Source organism: Dermacentor albipictus, chromosome 1, assembly GCF_038994185.2.
Source record: "Dermacentor albipictus isolate Rhodes 1998 colony chromosome 1, USDA_Dalb.pri_finalv2, whole genome shotgun sequence".
Taxonomy (NCBI): Eukaryota; Metazoa; Arthropoda; class Arachnida; order Ixodida; family Ixodidae; genus Dermacentor; species Dermacentor albipictus.
Genome location: NC_091821.1, coordinates 174,434,067 through 174,453,954, shown reverse-complemented (window position 1 = coordinate 174,453,954; position 19,888 = coordinate 174,434,067). Strand labels below are relative to the sequence as shown.

Sequence of the window (19,888 nt, the reverse complement as noted above, 5' to 3'; positions counted from 1 at the left end):
AATATAATCAAAGGAAAAGAGTTGATTTATGTTAACTAACGTAGGCTATCATCGTTGTTTTTACCTTCATTGTGAGCTTATATTTGAATGTCGCTGTGTTCACAGGCTGCGGTGTAACATTGCTTTTGGCTTCACTTGTGGGTAAAGAAAGGCCGGGAGGACCACCGTGCGCAAATGCTTCTAGTTGGCTATGCCGGGAGAAAAACACGAAGTGCTCAAATCGAGCCCAGTCGTATGAAAGCAAGACACAGTGCCTCGAGCTGCCAGTCGCGCGGCAATTTTGCGTGTATCCGCGGGCTTCTTTCACGCTCGGAAAAACACTCTTATGTAGCACGTATTGAGCAAAAGAAAGCTGTGTCAGCAGTTTTTCGTGTCGTTCTACAATTTTCTCATTGACCTTTTTTGTATAATTATAATATTTGAGAAGTTTATTGAATAATTAAAACTAATTATGTAATCAGACGGAATGAAAAAAATAGTATGAGTATTTCCAAGCAACGGCAAACAACATTACCTTGGTTCTGTCCAGCTACGTGGCATTTGCATATCCTTAAATCTAGTGGGGACACAATAGTGGGGACACACTTTATAAGTGCCGGGAATTCCCATTTCTTGTAGAGTACCGTTCTTCACAAGTTACCGCAACGAATCACCCTTGTGTGGTTACTGCGTCGGGGTGAATTTAGGAAGAGCTTGCAGTTTCGTCCATAGTGCGAAACAATGATATCGATAGCTAGCACAAAATTATCACTTGACGTTAAAATAATTCTTCGAGTGTTTTGGGCAGGGTCGCTTGCAGTCAGCATTCGCAGTGGTGAGCGAATATTATGCACATTGCTATCTGCCTGAGATATGAAAATCTCTGTGACCTCCTTATCTGATAGAATGACCCTATGGTGCGAGTCAGTGCCGGGCCGGTGACAAAGAATAGCCGAACACCCCAACCGCGACTCCGGTCGGTTGCTATATAGCTTTCGGATCCGCCCGAGGCTTGGAAGGGATGGGCAAAACAAGGGCAGGCGAGCGGCTTTGTGATCGCGCTCGGCTTATGCGCTGAGCCTTGGCCAGAAAGCGTTGATGCAGCGACTTGCGTTGCTTCATAACCGTCGTTGGGGCTGAAATGCGTGTGCATTTTTGTAAAATAGCTTTTCAGTAAAGGGAGAGAGAAATGGGGATGATTTACAGAAGTGAAAAAAATATTTTCCTTCCCATACATGGCATTAAGTCTATTGCTATTAGTAAAACGGTCCGAACGCTGAAAGAGAGAGATGGACTTCGGAAACGAGAATGACGACAATCATTTTCAGGGGCAGTAATGTCGAATGCCGCCTGGTGGTGGTGACGCCATGAACGCAGATGGAAAGAAAGAGAGAGATAGAAAGCTGGGAGAGGGAAGGTAGGGATGTCAACCAGGGGAACGTCCGGTTTGCTACCCTACGCTGGAGGTAAGGGAAAGATGGAATAGAAAGGAAAAGAGGGAGAGCGTGCCTCTTACAGCTACAGCCTGAAAAAAGACCTGCATTTCCTGCAACTAGAAAACCAAAGTGATGATGGCTCGAATTTTTACATTCGTTATTAGACGCAGTACAATAAACTGAAGATCTTTATGTGCTCATGTGAAAATATCGAAAATCTCGTACCGACTTCGATGTAGTTTGAAGTGAACTGCCTACTGACGTATGTTATTTCTTCTTCATCATTTCTTTTTGTTTGCTTCTTGTAGAATTGTTGCTAGCGCTTCTTTGTAAGCGTCGCGTATACGTAATAGCCCAGGGACAGAGTCGCATTTCACGAAATACATGAAGCTGCAGAGCGACGAGCGGGAACATCGCCTGAAATAGAAAAGAGAAACATACGGGCAAGGGGACGCAAGCTTCGAAAGGAGCTACGACTGATGAAAGAAAAGGCGATCGTTTCTCACAAGCGCACATTTTCGCGCCTTTCGCACTTTAATGACAACGCTCGTGCCCACGTGCATAGATATGGGAAGAGAAGGTTAGTGGCTTTGTCGGGCAGATGGCTTGCTTAATGGCTACACACACACACGCAAAAAGATACAGTCGTCGTGCGAACCTCTTCGTTTACGGAGAAGCTCTGCGGATGGAGCAGGGGCCTCGCAGAAGGAGCACTTGTTTCGTCGAACCCGCTGTCTGGCTTACAAATAAGCTTTCCTTCTTTTCAAGTGTTCCCGTTAAGACACAGAGGCCTTCGTACCCAGCGGAACGCACCTTAAGCTCCCCACGGCGTTACAGACCGATTCCCGGACGGCCGGATGAGCGCGCGTGGACTATGTGGCGTCGCAATATGAGCGCCGTGTCAGCACTGCCGAGGCGTCTCGCAAATGGAGGTTTATGTCTGTCCTGGCCTCGTTATTGGAGTCACGCCGGCCCTGTCGACGGGAGGCGCAGCATCGCGAACGCTACGCTACATTTGTGTCTTCGCTGATAAAAACTTTAAATGTGTAAGGCTGTCTGCAGAAACGCCGTGGAGGCACGGCCGCAAAAGCGTTATCTCCTAGCGCAGCTCTCTCTCTCGCTCTGTCTGTCTCTCTCTTTATTTTGCGTGCCTGCTGCCGATCTGGTTGTTACGTGGCCGCCGTGCCACCCGGCCGATCTGGTGCCAAGACAACGGCCAAGTGTTTAATCTGGCGAATATATACTTTGCAGCCCTTTTCGCCTCGCGTATATATATTTTCTTCCGCCTTAGCGAACAACGCGGGTGCAGTTCGGTCACGTGGAGGCACGTTCGAGGCGGCGACAAACGGCCTGCTCTTTGTCATGTCTGCCGCTCATCTTTTTGTGTGCCGACAGGGCACGTCGGCAGAGCCTGCAGGGTGGACCGACAACGTGCTGCCTGGTCGGCCGATGTCTATCGCGATCGGCGCTTGAGGCGCGCGCGCTCTGCTTTCCCGATCCCACGTGGCTGCTCTCCGTCGCACTGTCATCGTTGCGTGCCACCGAAATCGCTCTGCGGCAGATTTCGTGGAACTAGGCAGCGGAGAATGGTGACGAACCCAGGAAGAATATGCGATCTGCCGGACTGCCAGAGCTGCCTTATTTGAATAAGGCAGCTCTGGCTGCGAAGGCAGGAGAAGTTTCCTTGCTGCGTTGGGTAGCTAACAGAGGCGAGCTCTCATCTGTACGTGCTTCAGATGGCATCATCTGCGACAGTGCGAGAGTTGTGAGTTGAGAAAGAGCAGCGACAGTACTGAGCGCCATGGCGCGGCCTAAGGTTTGCGAGAACACGCGGGCATGCTACATATATAGAAGCTAATAACGTGTACCTTCGGCACGTTTTTCCTCGGTTGCTGATATCCATACGCCTGGCAGTGCTTTACAATTGCTAATCACGCAAACGTATCAGTCCAAAACGAGCCACGCAGCGATAACTTTACCGAACGTACGCTCCTTGAATTGTTGTACACCTTCGAAGGCGTATACGTCTGCTCAAGCTTTATAACTGGCATTGAAACATCCCATCTGGGCACCAAAGGTGCTTTAGTTGCAGAATTGTGCTCTTTAAGGCCGAGCGCTCACGCGCCAGAAGAGGGGGAGGCGAGTAGTAGGACATGCATTTATGAACGCGAACCTCGCGCCGACATTCGTTAGTGTTTGAGCCCTTTGTGTCAGTGGAACGATGTGACAAGATCACCGATATTCTTTATATATATATAAAAAAACGGCTATAGATCTTCTTTCATGTCCAAAGCGATATCTGCGGCTTCTAGATGTTCAACTCAGAAAGTTCATCGTCATTGAAGGCTATGTTGTGCAGGCTAGTAGCTCTAGAAGTTCAAGTGGGAGACCGCGGTGAATGCGTGCCTATTCCGCGGCGATGGCTTCGCATTTTCCGGACTTTCTTCTTCGTACTATAGACGTCGTCCCTAGATTCCTGAACATTGCAAACGGGGTCTTCATATGTACGCCGCTTCGCGATACCAAAATTGTTATGTGCATGGAGGTCGCATTACAGACACTCCGTTTTAGTCAATGTGGTTAAATAAAGGACGAATTATTGACTCGGCTACGAAAGTACATCAGTTGAATGTACAGCACTGGAGAATTAATCGGTTTGATAACTTTAATCATTGTACTTGCACCATTGGCGATGTTGTGTTTGTTGCTTTGTCTGTTTTTTTTTATTGCAATTACAGTGTTCGCTGACAGCCCTAAAACATTACTTTTCGCACTCGACGGTAAATTTCGCGCGGTGTTCACGAACGTGACCGAACCTGCCATGCGTAGTACGCTACCGCGCGGTTGAGTCAAATCTGGAGGAAAGTGAGGAGGAAAGCAGGCGCGCGGAGACAAGTGTCGCTCTCTCGGGAAACTTGCTGCGGTCGTTATAAGAGAGCCATGAGTGTGCACATATTCGTAATATCTAGGACGCGGTTCTATCGCTTTCATACAAGTTACGACAACTACAGTGGTCTTCATCTCTACTAACCGCGTGTTTTTAATAAATGATATAAGAACAAGGGAAAAGCCGGCACCACTGAAGTAGCGGAGCAGTCACTACGTTTAAGAGTGAGAGAGGCAGTCGGATTCCTTCATGAAAAACGTTGAGAAATAAAATGATCCGTACAGGGCACACGACAGACCTGTGCATAACTCGCACAAAACGCAGCACAACAAACAGAATGAAAGTATGTCGTTGAAAAAAAAAAAATTGTGGGGTTGTACGTGCCAAAACCACTTTCTGATTGTGAGGCACGCCGTAGTGGAGGACTCCGGAAATTTCGACCACCTGGGGTTCTTTAACGTGCACCTTCAACGAGATACTTTAATTCTGTTTTTTGTGCTGCGTTTATTACACGGCGACTAAGTACACGGGTGTTTTCGCATTTCGCGTATCCCGTTGAGATCAGTTGGGAAGCAGAAAGGTTAAATGCGCCTTTGAAGCGTGAGAGGCGTGCAGGCGGCGCTACTCCATGGTCCAATTTACATTTGATAGCTCAAGGCACTACGCTTAAGGCAGTAGTCGCTGTCAATTAATGGCTAGCGCTCAAGGAACGAAAAGGAGAGCAATAGTTTTAAAAAGAGGAGGGGAAAGAAAGAGCAATGACGTTGTGGTTATCGTATGATTGCTCTTGAGAGACTGTCGTATTTTGGCCTGCATGTCGTGTACCGCCCTTGATGAATGTCGGTATGCCGTGCGTTTCAAATGCCACCAGGCTCATCGTGTTCTCCTCTTTCTATTTTTATGAACAAACAAATTGGCCAACCCCAGGTGGACAAATTTAATCCCGAGTCCCCGACTACGGCGTGCCTCATAATGAGATCGCGGTATATATTAGCGTGAAACCCGTGAATTTATTTAATTAATGTTTAAATGACTTGGATTCGCGTTCGCGGTGTAGTTTTCCCCCCTTTGTTTTCGTACTTATTATGCCGTTTGAGCAGTGATGACGAGAGCTCCAACATTTCTTTTAGAGCACTATTTTTTCTTCTTTTTGGCTTAGTGCGGCCTGCGCCCTTTTTCTTTATTTATTTTTTGTGTGTGTTTCTACCGTCTCGCTCTATTGTTTGTAATGGCGTTAATTTAGTCATTGTAATGTGTCCTCTTGTTCTTTCTTCGCGCTTCTCTCCGTCTTGTCTTACGTTTCTGCCCATCGTGTTCTCAAAGGGGCCTCGAGTCGAAGCTTCTCGACTCCACCGAGTGGAGTCGAGGAAGATGATGTCGCCGCCCCTCGCCTGAGGAATTAACACACTGCGCAGCAATATGATTCCTGCAACGAGGAGTTGCTTGAGGAACACACATCAATTACAGCGCATTCAAGTAGCCGCCGAGAGCACCTGGTCGATGCATTTTTTTCTCGCGAGTCGCCGTGGAGGGCCCCATTGAAGCCTTGTGACTGTAGCCGAAAAGCGGCGTTTCCATCCGCTTTCTTGAGTCGATGTGGATTGTCGAATGGAAGGAGCATTCTCGTATGCAGGGGCACGTTTTTTTTATCTCCTCCTTCCTGATAGCCAGGTCCACCCACCCGGTTGAATGTTTCCTTCTCTCCCTCTCCCTCCCCTTTAATGTTTCCTCTTATCTATAGATTTTAAACGTAAAAAAAAAACGCAAAACAATCCGAAAAGTCCAACTGCACTGCTCGGGCAAGAATGTTGTAGAAAAAGAACGCAATCAAGACAATATCTCAACACGCACTAAACACAAGTCACAAGCACACAATTACACAAATGATGTCATTATACGGGCATGAGCTCGCGAAGTCGGCCATTATGACAACAACAACAACAACAACAACAACAACAACAACAAATACTACTGCTACTATAATAACGATAATAATAATAATAATAACAATAATAATAAGAATAATAATAATAACGCGGTGACATCGACCACCAGGTTGTGTTAGAAGTTTTCCCCGAACTGCTGTTATCACCTCCTTACGCGATTTCACAACCGAGAAGTAGAAGCGTTTGCTCAGGTTTGCGATATTCGACCACATGCCAGATTTGCAGCCGTATCATGTTCCGCAGTGTTACCCTGGTTTGCTTCGGGATATAGGTGGGGTCCCTAATATAGCACCAAACCAATCTGCACTCACCAAGCCGCCTCACCTTTCCGTCGATAGCCCGTACGCAGAGTACGATCCTGCGAAAACCATCGACTTCAGGAAGACTCATCGGGGTGCCTGAATGCTTGATGAAAGGCAGAAATTGTATTGGCGCCCACCCGTTCTCCCATAGTTCTTTCACGGGAGAAAACACACACACAAAATAGAAGAAGAAAAACACGGACACCGTAAGGACGCCATCAGAGCGCTATAATTCCTTGCAGCGTGAGCATAAAAGCTGCAGATCAGCCATGGCGTTCCGATTGCAGCTGCTCGCGGTGATTTGATCTAGTCTTGTCGGCTAGAGTCTGCTACTTTCTCCGGTTTGCTCTGGCGGTGGGTGGCTGATCTCATAACTACATTCGCTATATTTTGGCGCATACAGGAAGCTCCTCTCTTACCAATCTCTACGTCAACCTCTGCGAGGCCGAGAGAGCGCATTAACCACCTGCCACAACGAACGTAGGCGAAGCACAAAAATTTCGCCACAAGTAAAACGCCCACACATGCGGGGAAAGAGAAACTAGCGGAGAAGAAATGACAGCGCGAGGAAGGAAGAGCGGGGAGTAAAAGACGGGAGGCGCGCAGCCGGGCTGCTTGGGTATGCGCGGCACGGGTTTCGCTAACGGTGTTCGGCGCGCAGCTCCCCAGAAAGCGGGCAACCCGTTGCCGCTTTATACGCGCTTTGTGGCCGTAGCGTTCGCGGCATCACTTCTCCGCACGTGAAATATTGAATGCTGGGCGCCGCCTCGGAGTAACGCGCTTGACGACTCTTCCGAGCCCATTGGACGGGGGAGCCTTCCCGGCGTCTCGGGAAGCGTACCAATCTTGCGGATGGATAGTGCGCTGGTGGCGGCCCGAGGTGGCGCGGCGGGCCCGTGTTATTCCGCGCTGCTGCTGCAGTTGTTGTCATCTGGGCATGAGCGGTTTGCGCCTGCTTCCCACCACCTTCTGTACATCTATATGTATGTGCGTTCATTCGCGTCGTTGCTTGCGGCGCCTCGATCGCGAGCCCCGCTCGCCGAGCGGCTTCAGAATCACAATTCCACTCGTATACGACTACGTGGAGATGCGCTGGGCGCTTCCCTGGAGATGGCTTCCTCGCACGGTTATTTGATGCCAGGCGTCGGAGAGCAGGCAGGTTGCCGCTGGCACCGCCGCGCGTCTTCTTCGGTCGGTTGATGGGGAAGCGAACGAGGGGGCGCCTAATTGCGTTTCCTCAGCGCGTTCGGCGTCACTTGCGCCGTGGTCGTCAAAACGGAAAAGGGCACTTCCGCCGGCGCTGCTTCTTTTCGGCTGATGGCGGCGATGATGTTCTGCTATCGAGCCCACCCTGCGGAGGCGTCGCGAAAAGTACTGCAGCCTGTACGTACTACTAGTACCTCGCGACGGCGAGGGTGTGCTGAAAACTGTGGCATCGCGTGCCCATTTTTGTCAAGCAAGGACCTTTTTTCTGCGCGAAAACTACTTTCAATTGCCAAACATTTTATACTTAGCCTTCAATTGAATTTTGGGGTTTTCCTTGGCAAATCCACGATTTTGATTATTAACCCCACCATGAGGGGGTGGGAGGTGAGAGAGAGAGAGAGAGACCGCATTAATTTTGACCACCAGGGGATCCTTAACGTGCCCCCAATGCACAGGGCACGGGCGTTTTTGCATTTCGACCCCATCGAAATGCGGCCGGCGCGGCCGGGATTTGATCCCGCGACCTCGTGCTTAACAGCGCAAGACCATAGCCGCTAAGCCACCGCAGCGGGTTATACTTAGCCTCGGTGTCAGCATGCAAGCCTTGTTTTGTTGATTTTGCGATAAATTGTTCATTCGTGATTCTGCTATATGTTTGGCTGACCACTGCACATTTTGTTCTTTGTCTTTAGTTAGCGCCGTCTCTCTCTCTCTCTCTCAGCGTTTGTGCGCCCTTACGTCCTTGTACACACTAAGTGCCTTCGGTCAGGTGGTTTCGGTGCTGCCGCAGCAGGCGGGGTTAAGCCCGGCACTCGTAGCCGGCAATTTTTTCTCTTGCTTATCTGTGTTGTTGATGACACGGGTTTCCACCAACATTCACCAAATCAGCATCTTTGAGAAGTGCAATCAGCAGGTGTAGAACATTTCTAAAGAGAAGCTTTGTGGGGAGAACCGAAATGCTGACCAAAATAGGTGCTGCTGCTGCTGCTGCTGCCTTGCTGAATAACACGCAAGCAGGACAGCACTCTTATAACAAATAAGCTTATATCTACTCCCATCTGTACTACCCATGCAGTGGACGGCTCTATTCTCTACAGAAGTGCGTAGAGAAACAACAAACTGCACCTAGATACACTCAGTGCAACAAATATATGTCCTGAAGCGCGCATAATTCCTTTCAACGCTTTCTGCGCCTTTTTTCCCGAGGTTTGGCGCGTCTCATCGGTCGGTTTCTTGCCGATTAAGGTGAGCTGGTCCCGCAGATGGCGTGAGGAAAAGTGGGCCGATATTAGTCACACTGTAATGCCCGGTCCCATAGATCACGTGGGTCGCGCGGTGGCGTTTCCCACGTCTTGCTGATTAGCCGGGCTGGCACGTAATCGCTATGCTGCAAAAACGCGTTGCACATGATGAACAGTTTTATGGTGTTTCATTAACTGATTCACGCTTCACATATATATTCCAAAATGTGTGTTTGATCTGCGTAATATTTTTCCCAATCACTTCGAACCCTGCAGAAAACAGTCGTCTTAAATGCTCGCGTAGGGAAGACCTTTTCTTTGTAGGCTGTCGTGCGGTTTCTTTCTTAGAGCAGGCTACCTTGTGACATCACGGAAGTTAGGGCTGGTGATCATATGGTATCACAAACCACTGACGCAGGCACATTCCGATGCAGTGGCTGCAGGCTACGCTGTTGCAGTGCGTGCCGAAAGCTGAGCAATCGACGGAATAATAGCAGATAGAAGTTGAGAGGGCCACCCCGTTCCAGTGGAAGCGCCAAACCAGGCTTGACTCCTTCCGAATGCGAGGAAGCGCATGGTGACGTAAGAAGTAATGGAGAATGTGGTACATGAGTTCCGCTTTCGGCGACGGAGATATTCGCCCCCAAAATGAGTGCCGATATCACCCGGATTACTTATCACACAGTACTTCACGAAGGCTTCACGAAGGCTAAACGCGGTGCGGTAGCTTAGTATCTATATGGCATTGCGCTGCTGAGATCGAGGTCACGGGTTCGCTCCCGACCGCGGCGGCCTCATTTTGATTGGGGCGAAATTCAACAACGCTCGTGTATTTAGATACTGCAGGTGCACGTTAAAGAACCCGAGTGGCCAGAATTAATCTGGAGTCACCCACTACGGCGCGCCTCATAATCATATCGTGATTTTGGCTATCCGGCTATGAGGGCATTATGTCCTTCACCCATGGGCAATGCAACAAGAATATTTTCATAAGCCGTGACTTGACATGTATTCATCACCCAATGTCACCTGACACCGAGAAGTAATAATATACGTGTGTTTAACTGTGAAGAAGAGCAAGGTCACTTGACAATTCTGGGAGCCTACTTATCACCATCAAGTCGTCTAAACTGCGAGCGCTTACGGTAAATTTTGACGGCTCCACAGCCGTGGGTGATCACCTTGCGGGTTTTCGCAGAACTATTATATCAAACTCTTACCTTAGCTTCGAGTTGTTGACAAATTCGACTTCGCCCTACCATCTGTTAGCCACCTGGTTAGCTCAGATGGTAGCGGCTGCCCCGGAAAGGCGGTGGTCCCGGTTTCGAGTCCCGGGCCAGGACGAATTTTTCTTCAACTGCGAGACTTTTCTTTCGAGGAACCGGCATAGGTTTTCTTTGTATATCAGTTGCTACGAACGGGTGGATATCTGATTTTCCCTTCATCAATCAGTCGATATGATGCCAACTTCTCAGTTTAGTACATCCTGCGATAATTTGCTTCTTGTGTAGGGCAGGAAGGATTGAATAGCGTTCTGATCCTGTATCGTGGCATGAGGAAGGGGAACTGCATACGTCTTGTACATAATGCCCGCTATAATCAGTTGAGTCTACGACGCAGAAAAAATAATCGCGCACATGGCACATTGCACGTCTGGGTAGCGCAAAGTGAAACCTACCACATGGAAGCTTAAAAGCACTTTCTCCTCTAAAATGTATCTGCAAGCTTCACATGCAATTAACTTTTCCGTGAAATCTCAACAATTACTGCTTGTTGTGCCCGCTTGCGAGCGCCTCGCACTGGTGTCGTCTGCTATAGACCCGAGCATTTCCAGCGTTTATGAGTATCGCCATTGGCTACAGCTGTGCCCTTCTTGTGTGCAGGTTCGGGCCGAGGCGGGAGCAGCACTGGCGGCGAGGAAGAAAGCAGCGACGACGAGCACGTGTGCGGCCGCTGCCGCGCCGAGTTCCCCACTCTAGACCATTTCTTGGCCCACAAGCGGTGCTGCCCAAGCGTCGAGACGATGGGGATGCCGGGCAGTACGCCGAGTCGGCTATCGTGCAGCGATGACGATGCGGCTGGCCGCCAGTCAGCGTCGGACGTGGCCGAGGTGGACGAGGAACCCTTGGCGGCGGCTGCAGCTGCACGACTACCCTCGACACATGTGGCGCTGGAGGCTTTGCAGAGTACCAAGGTGGCCGTGGCGCAATTCGCCTACGGCAGCACCGGAGGCCCCGCTGAGATAGCTGCGCTACACGAGGCACTGATGGCACTGCAGCAACAGCAAGTCGTGCAGCTGCACATCATTCAGCAGCTCCAGGCATACGTGGGTGCCACCCCTACGCTTCCCGTGAACCTGACCAGGGCGGCGGACACTACACCGACTCCGCCGCCACCGCCGCCGCCGCCGGTGCCCCGGACGGAGCCCAGCCCCGATGCCCCGGGACAGACACACGCGACCCCGCCGCCGCCGAACACCGCGGTAGACCTGGCCGCCAAAGAGAGTGCGGCACCCGAACCGGCCGAGCCGCCTGCGGAGGCGCCTCTTGGGGAGTCCATCTCCGGCGGTGCCCTGCTGGTTGCGCCGCCCGCCGGACCGCCGCCACCGGATGAGCCCAACACGCTCGAGCTTCTGCAGCGACACACTGAGAAGGCGCTGCAGGACACCATGAGCGGCGGCTCGTTCCTGCTCAACGGTCTCGGCTCCCCGGACCCGAGTCGCTTGCGTAGGAAGGACGGCCGGCCCGACGAGGCTTACTTGCGCCATCGGTGTCGCTTCTGCGGCAAGGTGTTCGGCAGCGACAGCGCGCTGCAAATCCACATCCGCTCCCATACCGGGGAAAGACCCTTCAAGTGCAACGTCTGCGGGAACAGGTTTTCAACGAAGGGCAACCTGAAGGTGCACTTTCAAAGACACCGTGCAAAGTACCCACACGTGCGAATGAACCCGCATCCTGTTCCGGAGCACTTGGACAAGCATTTCCCGCCGTTGGAGCCTCCCGGGGATCGCAGCCCGACATCGCCGTCCGGCGCCACGTCGTCACCGCCACCGTCGCTAACGCCCGCACTGGCGCTACAGACAGCTCCTTTGGGCGTCTTGGTCAAACCAGGGCCGCCAGTGCCACGACCTGATGACCTTGTCGGGCCCAGTTGCAGTGGGACGCTGGCGTTACGAGCCACGGGCACCAGAAGCATATCTCCTGGAACTGAAACAACCAATGTGACTACATCAATGGGCTCTCCGCCGCTTGAAGATGAACGCCCTTTGAGCCTTAAAGCTGAGCCAGAGGATGACGTAGATGACAAGGCGTCGGACGAAGACCGGGACTCCGGCGGCGTCAGCTGTTCCGCTGATGACTCCATGCCGTTCACGTCAGGCGGATCATTCATGAGCGGCTCCTTCTCGGCGCTTCCGACGACCGCGGACACAGCAGTGCCACTCCATGCGGATCCCGCGTTCTACCAAGACTTGCTGCCGAAGCCTGGAAGTAACGACAACTCGTGGGAAACTCTCATGGAGGTGACGAGGCCGTCTGAGACATCCAAGCTGCAGCAACTGGTCGACAACATTGAGCACAAGCTGAGTGACCCGAACCAATGCGTGATCTGTCATCGTGTGCTCAGTTGCCGCAGTGCTCTGCAGATGCACTACAGGACACACACCGGTGAACGGCCGTTCCGTTGCAAAATATGCGGTCGTGCGTTCACCACGAAAGGAAATCTTAAGACACACATGGGAGTTCATAGAGTCAAACCACCACTACGTGTACTTCACAAGTGCCCCGTCTGTCACAAACAGTTCACTAATTCCCTCGTTCTCCAACAGCATGTCCGTATGCATGGTTCTGAAAGCTTACATCCGACGGCGAGTTTTCAAACAAGCTCACAGAGGCCAACGCCACCACCAAAGACTTCTTCTTCACCTCCACTGAGCTCTCCAACTTCACCAACGCCTGAACAAAAGAAAGAAGAGGGGCGGTCACCCTCTCCGCAGCCTCTGTTGCGGCCTCTGAGTCCTGAGCGCCCACCATCTCAACTTACTTCATTAGCTGCCCTCGAAAATCAGGTCAAGGGCATAAAGACATCGCTGCAAGTGCCAGCATTGCCTTTTGGCCCCTTCGGCATCGGTCTTTCGTCTGGTTTCGGGCGTTACGATGAACAGTCACTTCTCTTAAATCGAACGCCAGAAGCTGGACAGCGGTCTCCGGCGTTTTCTCCGCGAGCTGGATCTGAACTGTCAACTGGTGACGATAGATCGACTCCAGGGGCGCCTTCGCCGTCTGGTGGAACTTCACCGCCCGTGAACGGCGGGCCGCTAGATTTAACGCCGCGGACTTTGCTGGGTCGGCCAGCCGACAATTTTTCCGGCCGATTCTTCGCCGCGCCGCCGCTGGGAGGGCTGCCGTTTCCGGGAGCAGCGCCCGGCCGCCCGAACACAACATGCCAGATATGCTTCAAGACGTTTGCCTGCAACAGTGCTCTCGAGATCCACTATCGGAGCCACACCAAAGAGCGACCGTTCAAATGCAGCGTCTGCGAGCGGGGCTTCTCCACCAAGGGAAACCTCAAGCAGCACATGCTGACGCACAAGATCAGAGACTTGCCGGCCACCTTGTTCGCTGCCACCCCTACCTCGAGTGCGAGCGCACCGAGTCCGGCACCGAGCCCCGGGCGCTCTATGAGCCCTGCCGATCAGCGACACGGCACCAGTCCCGAGGAGAATCGGACCAAAAGGATGGAGCCGGTGGCCGCTCCGCCGGGCGTGCCGCCGCCGCCGCCGCCGCAGCAGCCCCGACGGCCTCCCGGGCTGCCCAGGCACGTGTGCCACGTGTGCAACAAGCCCTTCTCGAGCTCTAGTTCTCTCCAGATCCACATGCGCACACATACTGGTGACCGGCCCTTCAAGTGCTCTGTGTGCGGCCGCGCTTTCACCACCAAGGGCAACCTCAAAGTGCACATGGGCACGCACATGTGGAACAACGGCAGTTCGCGCCGCGGCCGCCGCATGTCCATTGAGCTCCCGTCGCTGCTGAGTGGTCCCAAGGCCGACTTCGCGCCGCCGCCGCCGCCACCCCACGAGCTCTTTTACCCTTATCTTGGGCCGGCCTACCTTAATGGCATGCTGGGACCGAAGGCGAACGAGATCTCCGTCATCCAGGGCGCCAGCACCGAGCCCCGACCGGGAGACGAGGCCGAGCCGCACAACGGCGCCTGGGCCTGGAAGATGGCCTGCAACTTGTGCGCCAAGATTTGCGGTTCATCGCTCGAGCTCGAGGCTCACCTCAAGGCGCACCACCGCAAGGAACTGGAGGTCCAGTCGCCTGACAACGTGGCCGTCTGAGGCCGCCCGCACCCCTAGTCCATGCCCTTCCCCATTCCTGTAGCCCAAGCGGCCCTTCCCCGTAACTTATTGTCTCGCCCTCATCCACGAGTTGGTTATGTCTTCTGTGATAGTGCACCTCCACGACCTCCCGAACTGCCGAAACTGTTTTTTCCCCCCTTGTGTAACCTAGTTTTCATTGGTTAGGCCCTCGCCAGTCGCAGCCCTCGGCGCAGCCCCGGAGTGTACAGTGTTTCCGCAGGGGTCGCCCGAGTGGCGCGGCCGTGTAACCCTCTCCTCCCCTCCCCAACACCCCTAGGCGCCAGCCCCCGCCAGCCAGCCGTCGGGCACAGCACCAGCTGAGGGCCGGGGGGACCACGCGAGTGATACCTGGGCTGTGATATGTGTGGTGCCCCTGGCCCTTTTTGAGTAACGCGTTCCCCACACCTTTCGACCTCCCTTCCACGCGCGCCATGCTCTTCGACGGCAAAATACACTGGGCATTCCATTGCTACACACACGCGCAAGCGGATGCATTCCGTTCCTCCTCCCTGTTGTTCTGTCTTCCTCTCCAAGCCCTGGGCCGTCCCTGTTCAGGCGTAGCGCTCGACGGACCCCGTGAACTCCTGCCGCCCTCTCCAAATCCCCATCTTCGTTTCTCACTGGGCACGGTAATGTGCACGTGCTTCGGGCGACGGCCGCGAACCGTCACATAAAGGCCAACAAATCACGTGACATCGCCAGCCACTGTTTGTACTCTCTTCGAGATGCTCTCTGCAGCGTTGTTGAAGCCACAGGCGCGAGGGCATAGATTACAGTGAGGAACAAAGCGTGCGATATCACGTGTACGATGTGAGCTAGGAAAGCTGTTAAACGTTGCCGAAATCGCGGAACTCCAACAATAAAAAAACAGAGACCGACTCGATAGGGCGTAAGGCAACGCCCCTGTCTCCAATTAACCGCCAATTTAGGCTCGTGTCTATAAAAAACAGACTTTCTTGAGCCACAGCGAACAGAAGAAAAAAAACAGTTCTCATCTTTTCTTGTTCGCCGAACATCATTATTTGGTCCTTTCAAGTGTTGTCAGAAGTCCACCATCCTGGAGTCTGCTTAACAGTGTTGTGAATAACGTAGTTCTAATTGCATTATGACTAGCGACAGCATTGTTGGGCCAGCAAAACTTAAGTTGACGGAGATGGTCCTTTCCTTTTTTGCCTAATTTATGCCGAGGTTATTTCAGTTTATTTATGTGTAATTGTTTTTCCCTTTTTCTCTGTTCAGGAGAGATGTCGGCACTGAGAGAATTGATACGCACAAGGCACCACATTGAGAGCATGGATAAACGAAGGACAGGTCGCATCAAGGAAGGGCTAGGCGAAGCCTGAGATTCTCGCAGAATCCCCACTTTTCTACAAATTTAGTTATGTCTGCGTTCCCGTGGTTTCAGTATAATTAGCGCTGCCCTTTTGATGGGTATAATGTTACCCACGACGTGTGTTTAACTTCACCTCAACGTAATGACCTTGATGTCAAATGCTGGAGTGCTACACTGTAAACGCTGCTAAATGACCTACATCATAGCGCCTGGAACTTCGCGGTAAGCACTGGCGATGATACGTGGATATTGTGGAATATGCAGAGGGGTAGCAAATATAATTGAGGAAACATTTCAGATATACGCAATTTACATTTATTTCGTCGTCTCTTGTGCCGTGAATGAAGTCGCTATGAAACGCCGTGTGTGGTTGCGTTCACCTCTGCGCAACGAAAGTAACTGTAGTCCAGTAGACAACGCTAACAGGTCTGTTTCGTCGTAGGTTACGTGAGCAAATGAACCAGTGGTGCGTGTACGTTTCAAGAAACTTTCTTTTGTTTCAGGAAAAGAAACAAACGTTTCATCATGCCACTTTTCTGAAAAAAAGTTCATTGCGCTGCCTAAATCACGCTGCATGTTTTCTTTTCGTCCTAATATTATTTCAATTCCACAACTACACACTTCGCGTAACAACGCAGGGTGCTGCGATCGCAGAACGTGTTTTCATCCTTTTGAACAAATATTAACGAGGACGCCTGCCTTCTTTCAAAAAAAAAAAAAAACGCGCTTTAATGTTACAGTTGAAGCAAACAATAATTAAGATCAGGGGCTTTTCTCAAAATAGGCTGAACGGAAAGAAAGCTTGAAATTAGAACTGTGTTGCTAATACTCACAAGCAGTCATTTCTGTTTTGCTGTCTCGGCATGTCATTTACGACATGCATTGTTCAGACTTTGAATGTGAACGCGTGGAATAGCATGACGCTTCGGAACACGCTAAGCGGTCGTCACCAGATTGCATCTGCATTGCCGGAAAGGTCAATATTCAGGCAGATCTCCAGTGGTGTTGAGTTTAGTTAATTATTCGTAACGTCTTCTTTTTTCTAGATGTTCAAATTACCCAGCAGTATTACATATACGGCCATCACATGGGGACGTAGATGTACGAAGGCTCGGAAATATGCGCACGAAGACGCTGTGCCTTTGTTTAGATGTTTCGCGCAAGTCGTTAGTACGTTAGTACATACAAGCGGCAGGGATACTGCCATTATTCTCTAGGTGTCATTTGTTATGCATCGGGTGACAAAGTAGCTGACACGCGTTTTTTGGGCATTCGTTGCGTAAATGTCTAGGCACACGACCGTGTTTGCGACAACTGACAGATTCACTTGCGTAATATCGCTTCGCAGTGCACTGTGTTTGTTTACTTTGGAAACAATACACAATTATCCATCTGGCGCTTACTATGCAGTGCTCAGAATTCCATGATGGCAGAAGCGAAACTGAAGTGTTCAAAGCGATGAGAGCTACGTAGCACCCTGCGTGTAGTCGGTTCTGAAATGTTACTTGAATGTTACCAAGAAATTAATGTTATTTTGCCCCTGCACTTAGGCTGCAGTGTTGCGTACGGACGACGCCTCGTGGCTTATAAGTGCTTCGCTCTCGGTTACAGCTCTTGCCTGGTCGGTAGAAGAAATGTATCATGCCGTTACAGGCACCTTTAAGCTGTAAGGTCGCCGTCCGTACGGGGGATTTTAACGCCAGTGAGCTGGCGACTAAGCACACACACACACACACACAAAAATATTTTGTTCTCTAATTTTCGAAATCATTCATGCAAGACTCCGCATACAAGTCTAGCGTACATTGCGTCCTGTGATACGAATTGTGTGGCGCGATTCACTGGCGTGTTTAAAGACTTATGACCACGTTTACGAATTTCGTTTACTTTCTGATCCTCATGTTTTAAGTTAATCATGCACTTTAATTCCTCCCAAGTAGCCTGGCACTTGTTTTTTGCTATTGTGCTTCTTGGGAGTTAGCTTTTCGTGAAAATGCTGGTGTGCCAGAGTTGCAGTAGTTTCTCACATGTGTCGGAAGGCGGTAAACTTGAGGCGTTTTTCTCTGTGTAGCCCGGCGTTCGTTCCACCTTTTACCTTCTTTATCTTGCAAGGAGTGATGCTAATTGTATACATTGTGTAATACTCAGCACATCTTTAATTTTTTTTTTTTCTCGAAAGCGCGCAGTGTGCGCGCGCATGCCTTATTTTTCGTTAGCCACATTTACATTACCTTTTGTGTTGTTCGTATGGAAATTGTGGCGTCACGTACACGTACCATAGTGACGCCGCGGGTGGACAGTGGCAGCATTCTTTCCTACCCCAGTGGCGTGCATTCGTTGGCTTTGTGGTCCAACACCTTCGGCCCCCTGGATCTGACCGTCGTTGCGTGCTGTCTTTTTAATCGATAGGGGGGTTCGTTCTGTGTTTTCTTTTCAACGATTACGTCAGACGGACGTGATCATCCTTGGGGCAGTGCTCCGCCAGCCATCGTGTCAACAGAAACACTCCGGAGAAAGCTATTTTTGTAACACTTGTAGCGGTTGTCAACGCTGCCTGGCGGAACACTGCTCGCCTGGCATCTTCCGCGCGCCGGCGGCCAACCGAGGAACAAAAGTGAACGCTCACGGGGCAGCGCAACGACAGCGAGAGAATTATCACCGATCAAACTGTGGGACTCTGAACAAACACTCTGTCTGTACCCAACAAGTTTCGGCATGTGTTTACCCTCGCCTTGCCTACTCACGCTGCTGGCTGATTCCCCTCACGTTGCGCAGTGCCGATAGCTGGTTTTGAGACTGTTATTTCTGTCATGGTGCCTCGGTTTCGTTTCTGAGCGCTGTCGGCGCGAACACACTCACTGTTGTATAGTCAAACTACCATGTTCACTCCTGCAAGTCGCTGAAAGGGACCATGAAGGGAATAACACGAACAGTGTTCAGCACTTAGGTTGTCCTGCCGTGAAGGATGGCAGATTACAAGCCCGATAGATGCGTAAAAAGTGTCGTTTAACCTAAATTGCGGCGCTGCAATTCTTCTCTCGGGGCCCTTATTCGAGAACCGCAGTTCACATTCAGTTTACGTTTCTGTGAAAAAATAAAAGAAATATTGTTAGCACTTGTTGTGGCATAATTATGTGAGTTTGAGCAATTGCTAACTGACATGGTTTAGAAGATGTGTAAAGAGCTCAAAATGGGTTTCTTACGTAGTACCTTAAGTGATAACGCGCATGATACTAAGTTCAACTTAGTGTAACAACTTAGTGTAATTTTCAATGAAAAAAAGGAGAAAGTGATTAAGTATTATTACGCTACGAATCAGAGCGCTTATAGAAACGGAGCTCTCGCGTGATTCATTAAATGCGCTTGATCGCTGCATAATAATAGAATAAAATAGACTAAAATAGTTGCCCATTTGGTGACTTAACAAGTAAGCGTGGAACAAGTTCGTGGTGAATTTCATGGTCCCTTAAATGTGATTATTGCCGCACAATTCTGAACAGCTCTCAGCAATGCAGAGCCTGGCCCATTATATTACACGCAGTGTCAAGGTTTACAATATTTACTTATTATGCTTCTGACATTGGTTCATAAGTCACAAGGAAGTGCTTTACGATCACTTCAACACAATAGCAGAGAAGTGAGTTCTTTTCGTCATGCGCTATGCGCAAGGAGTTGCGCGCCGGGGCTAGAAATATGTCAAATGAATTGTGTGTGGGATGAGCATTGTGCTGTGCATGCAACGTCTGAGATGTCATCACCGTGGAAGGCAAAGTCATGAGCTGTGCTCAGGCACCTTATCTTCCCAACGTTTTCGAGCCCTCCTGGCATCCCACATGTATCTGTGAACACCCTCCAGTGGCCTCTCTTTGTACGCTCCAGGAGGCAGCAGAATAAAGCAAACGAGGACATCGCCATGGAAATACATCGTGCCGAGCGATAAATAAAACTCAACTTTAGCCGGAGGTCGAGCGGGAAAAAAACAATGTAGCCTGTGTTGTCGTCTTTCTCGACGTCTTGTCCATCAACGCTCGAAAGTGAGCGTTGATGGAGCCATCAACAGCTTGCTTTTTCGAATGTGCATTCCCTGTGCATTCCCTGTGACTGTGCATTCCAAGTGGCTTTAGAAAGCTTATCGGTGTGGGAGTGAGTAGTGAAGCATCGCACAATGGGTATACTGCGCTTGTGGGATTGCTGCT

At 50.8% G+C, this 19,888-nt stretch overlaps 1 protein-coding gene across 5 annotated transcripts in view; it reads left to right on the top strand.

Annotated features, from left to right (window-relative positions):
- LOC135897768 (sal-like protein 3) overlaps positions 1 to 19,649 on the top strand; it is a 175,748-nt gene extending 156,099 nt beyond the window's left edge. For all 5 annotated transcript variants that reach the window (XM_065426476.1, XM_070529623.1, XM_065426475.1 and 2 more), the window contains one exon: positions 10,881 to 19,649. In XM_065426476.1, coding sequence (XP_065282548.1) covers positions 10,881 to 14,338 — 3,458 coding nt within the window. In that variant the 3' untranslated portion in view covers positions 14,339 to 19,649. The remainder of the gene's footprint in view (positions 1 to 10,880) is intronic.
- Positions 19,650 to 19,888: the final 239 nt, after the last annotated feature.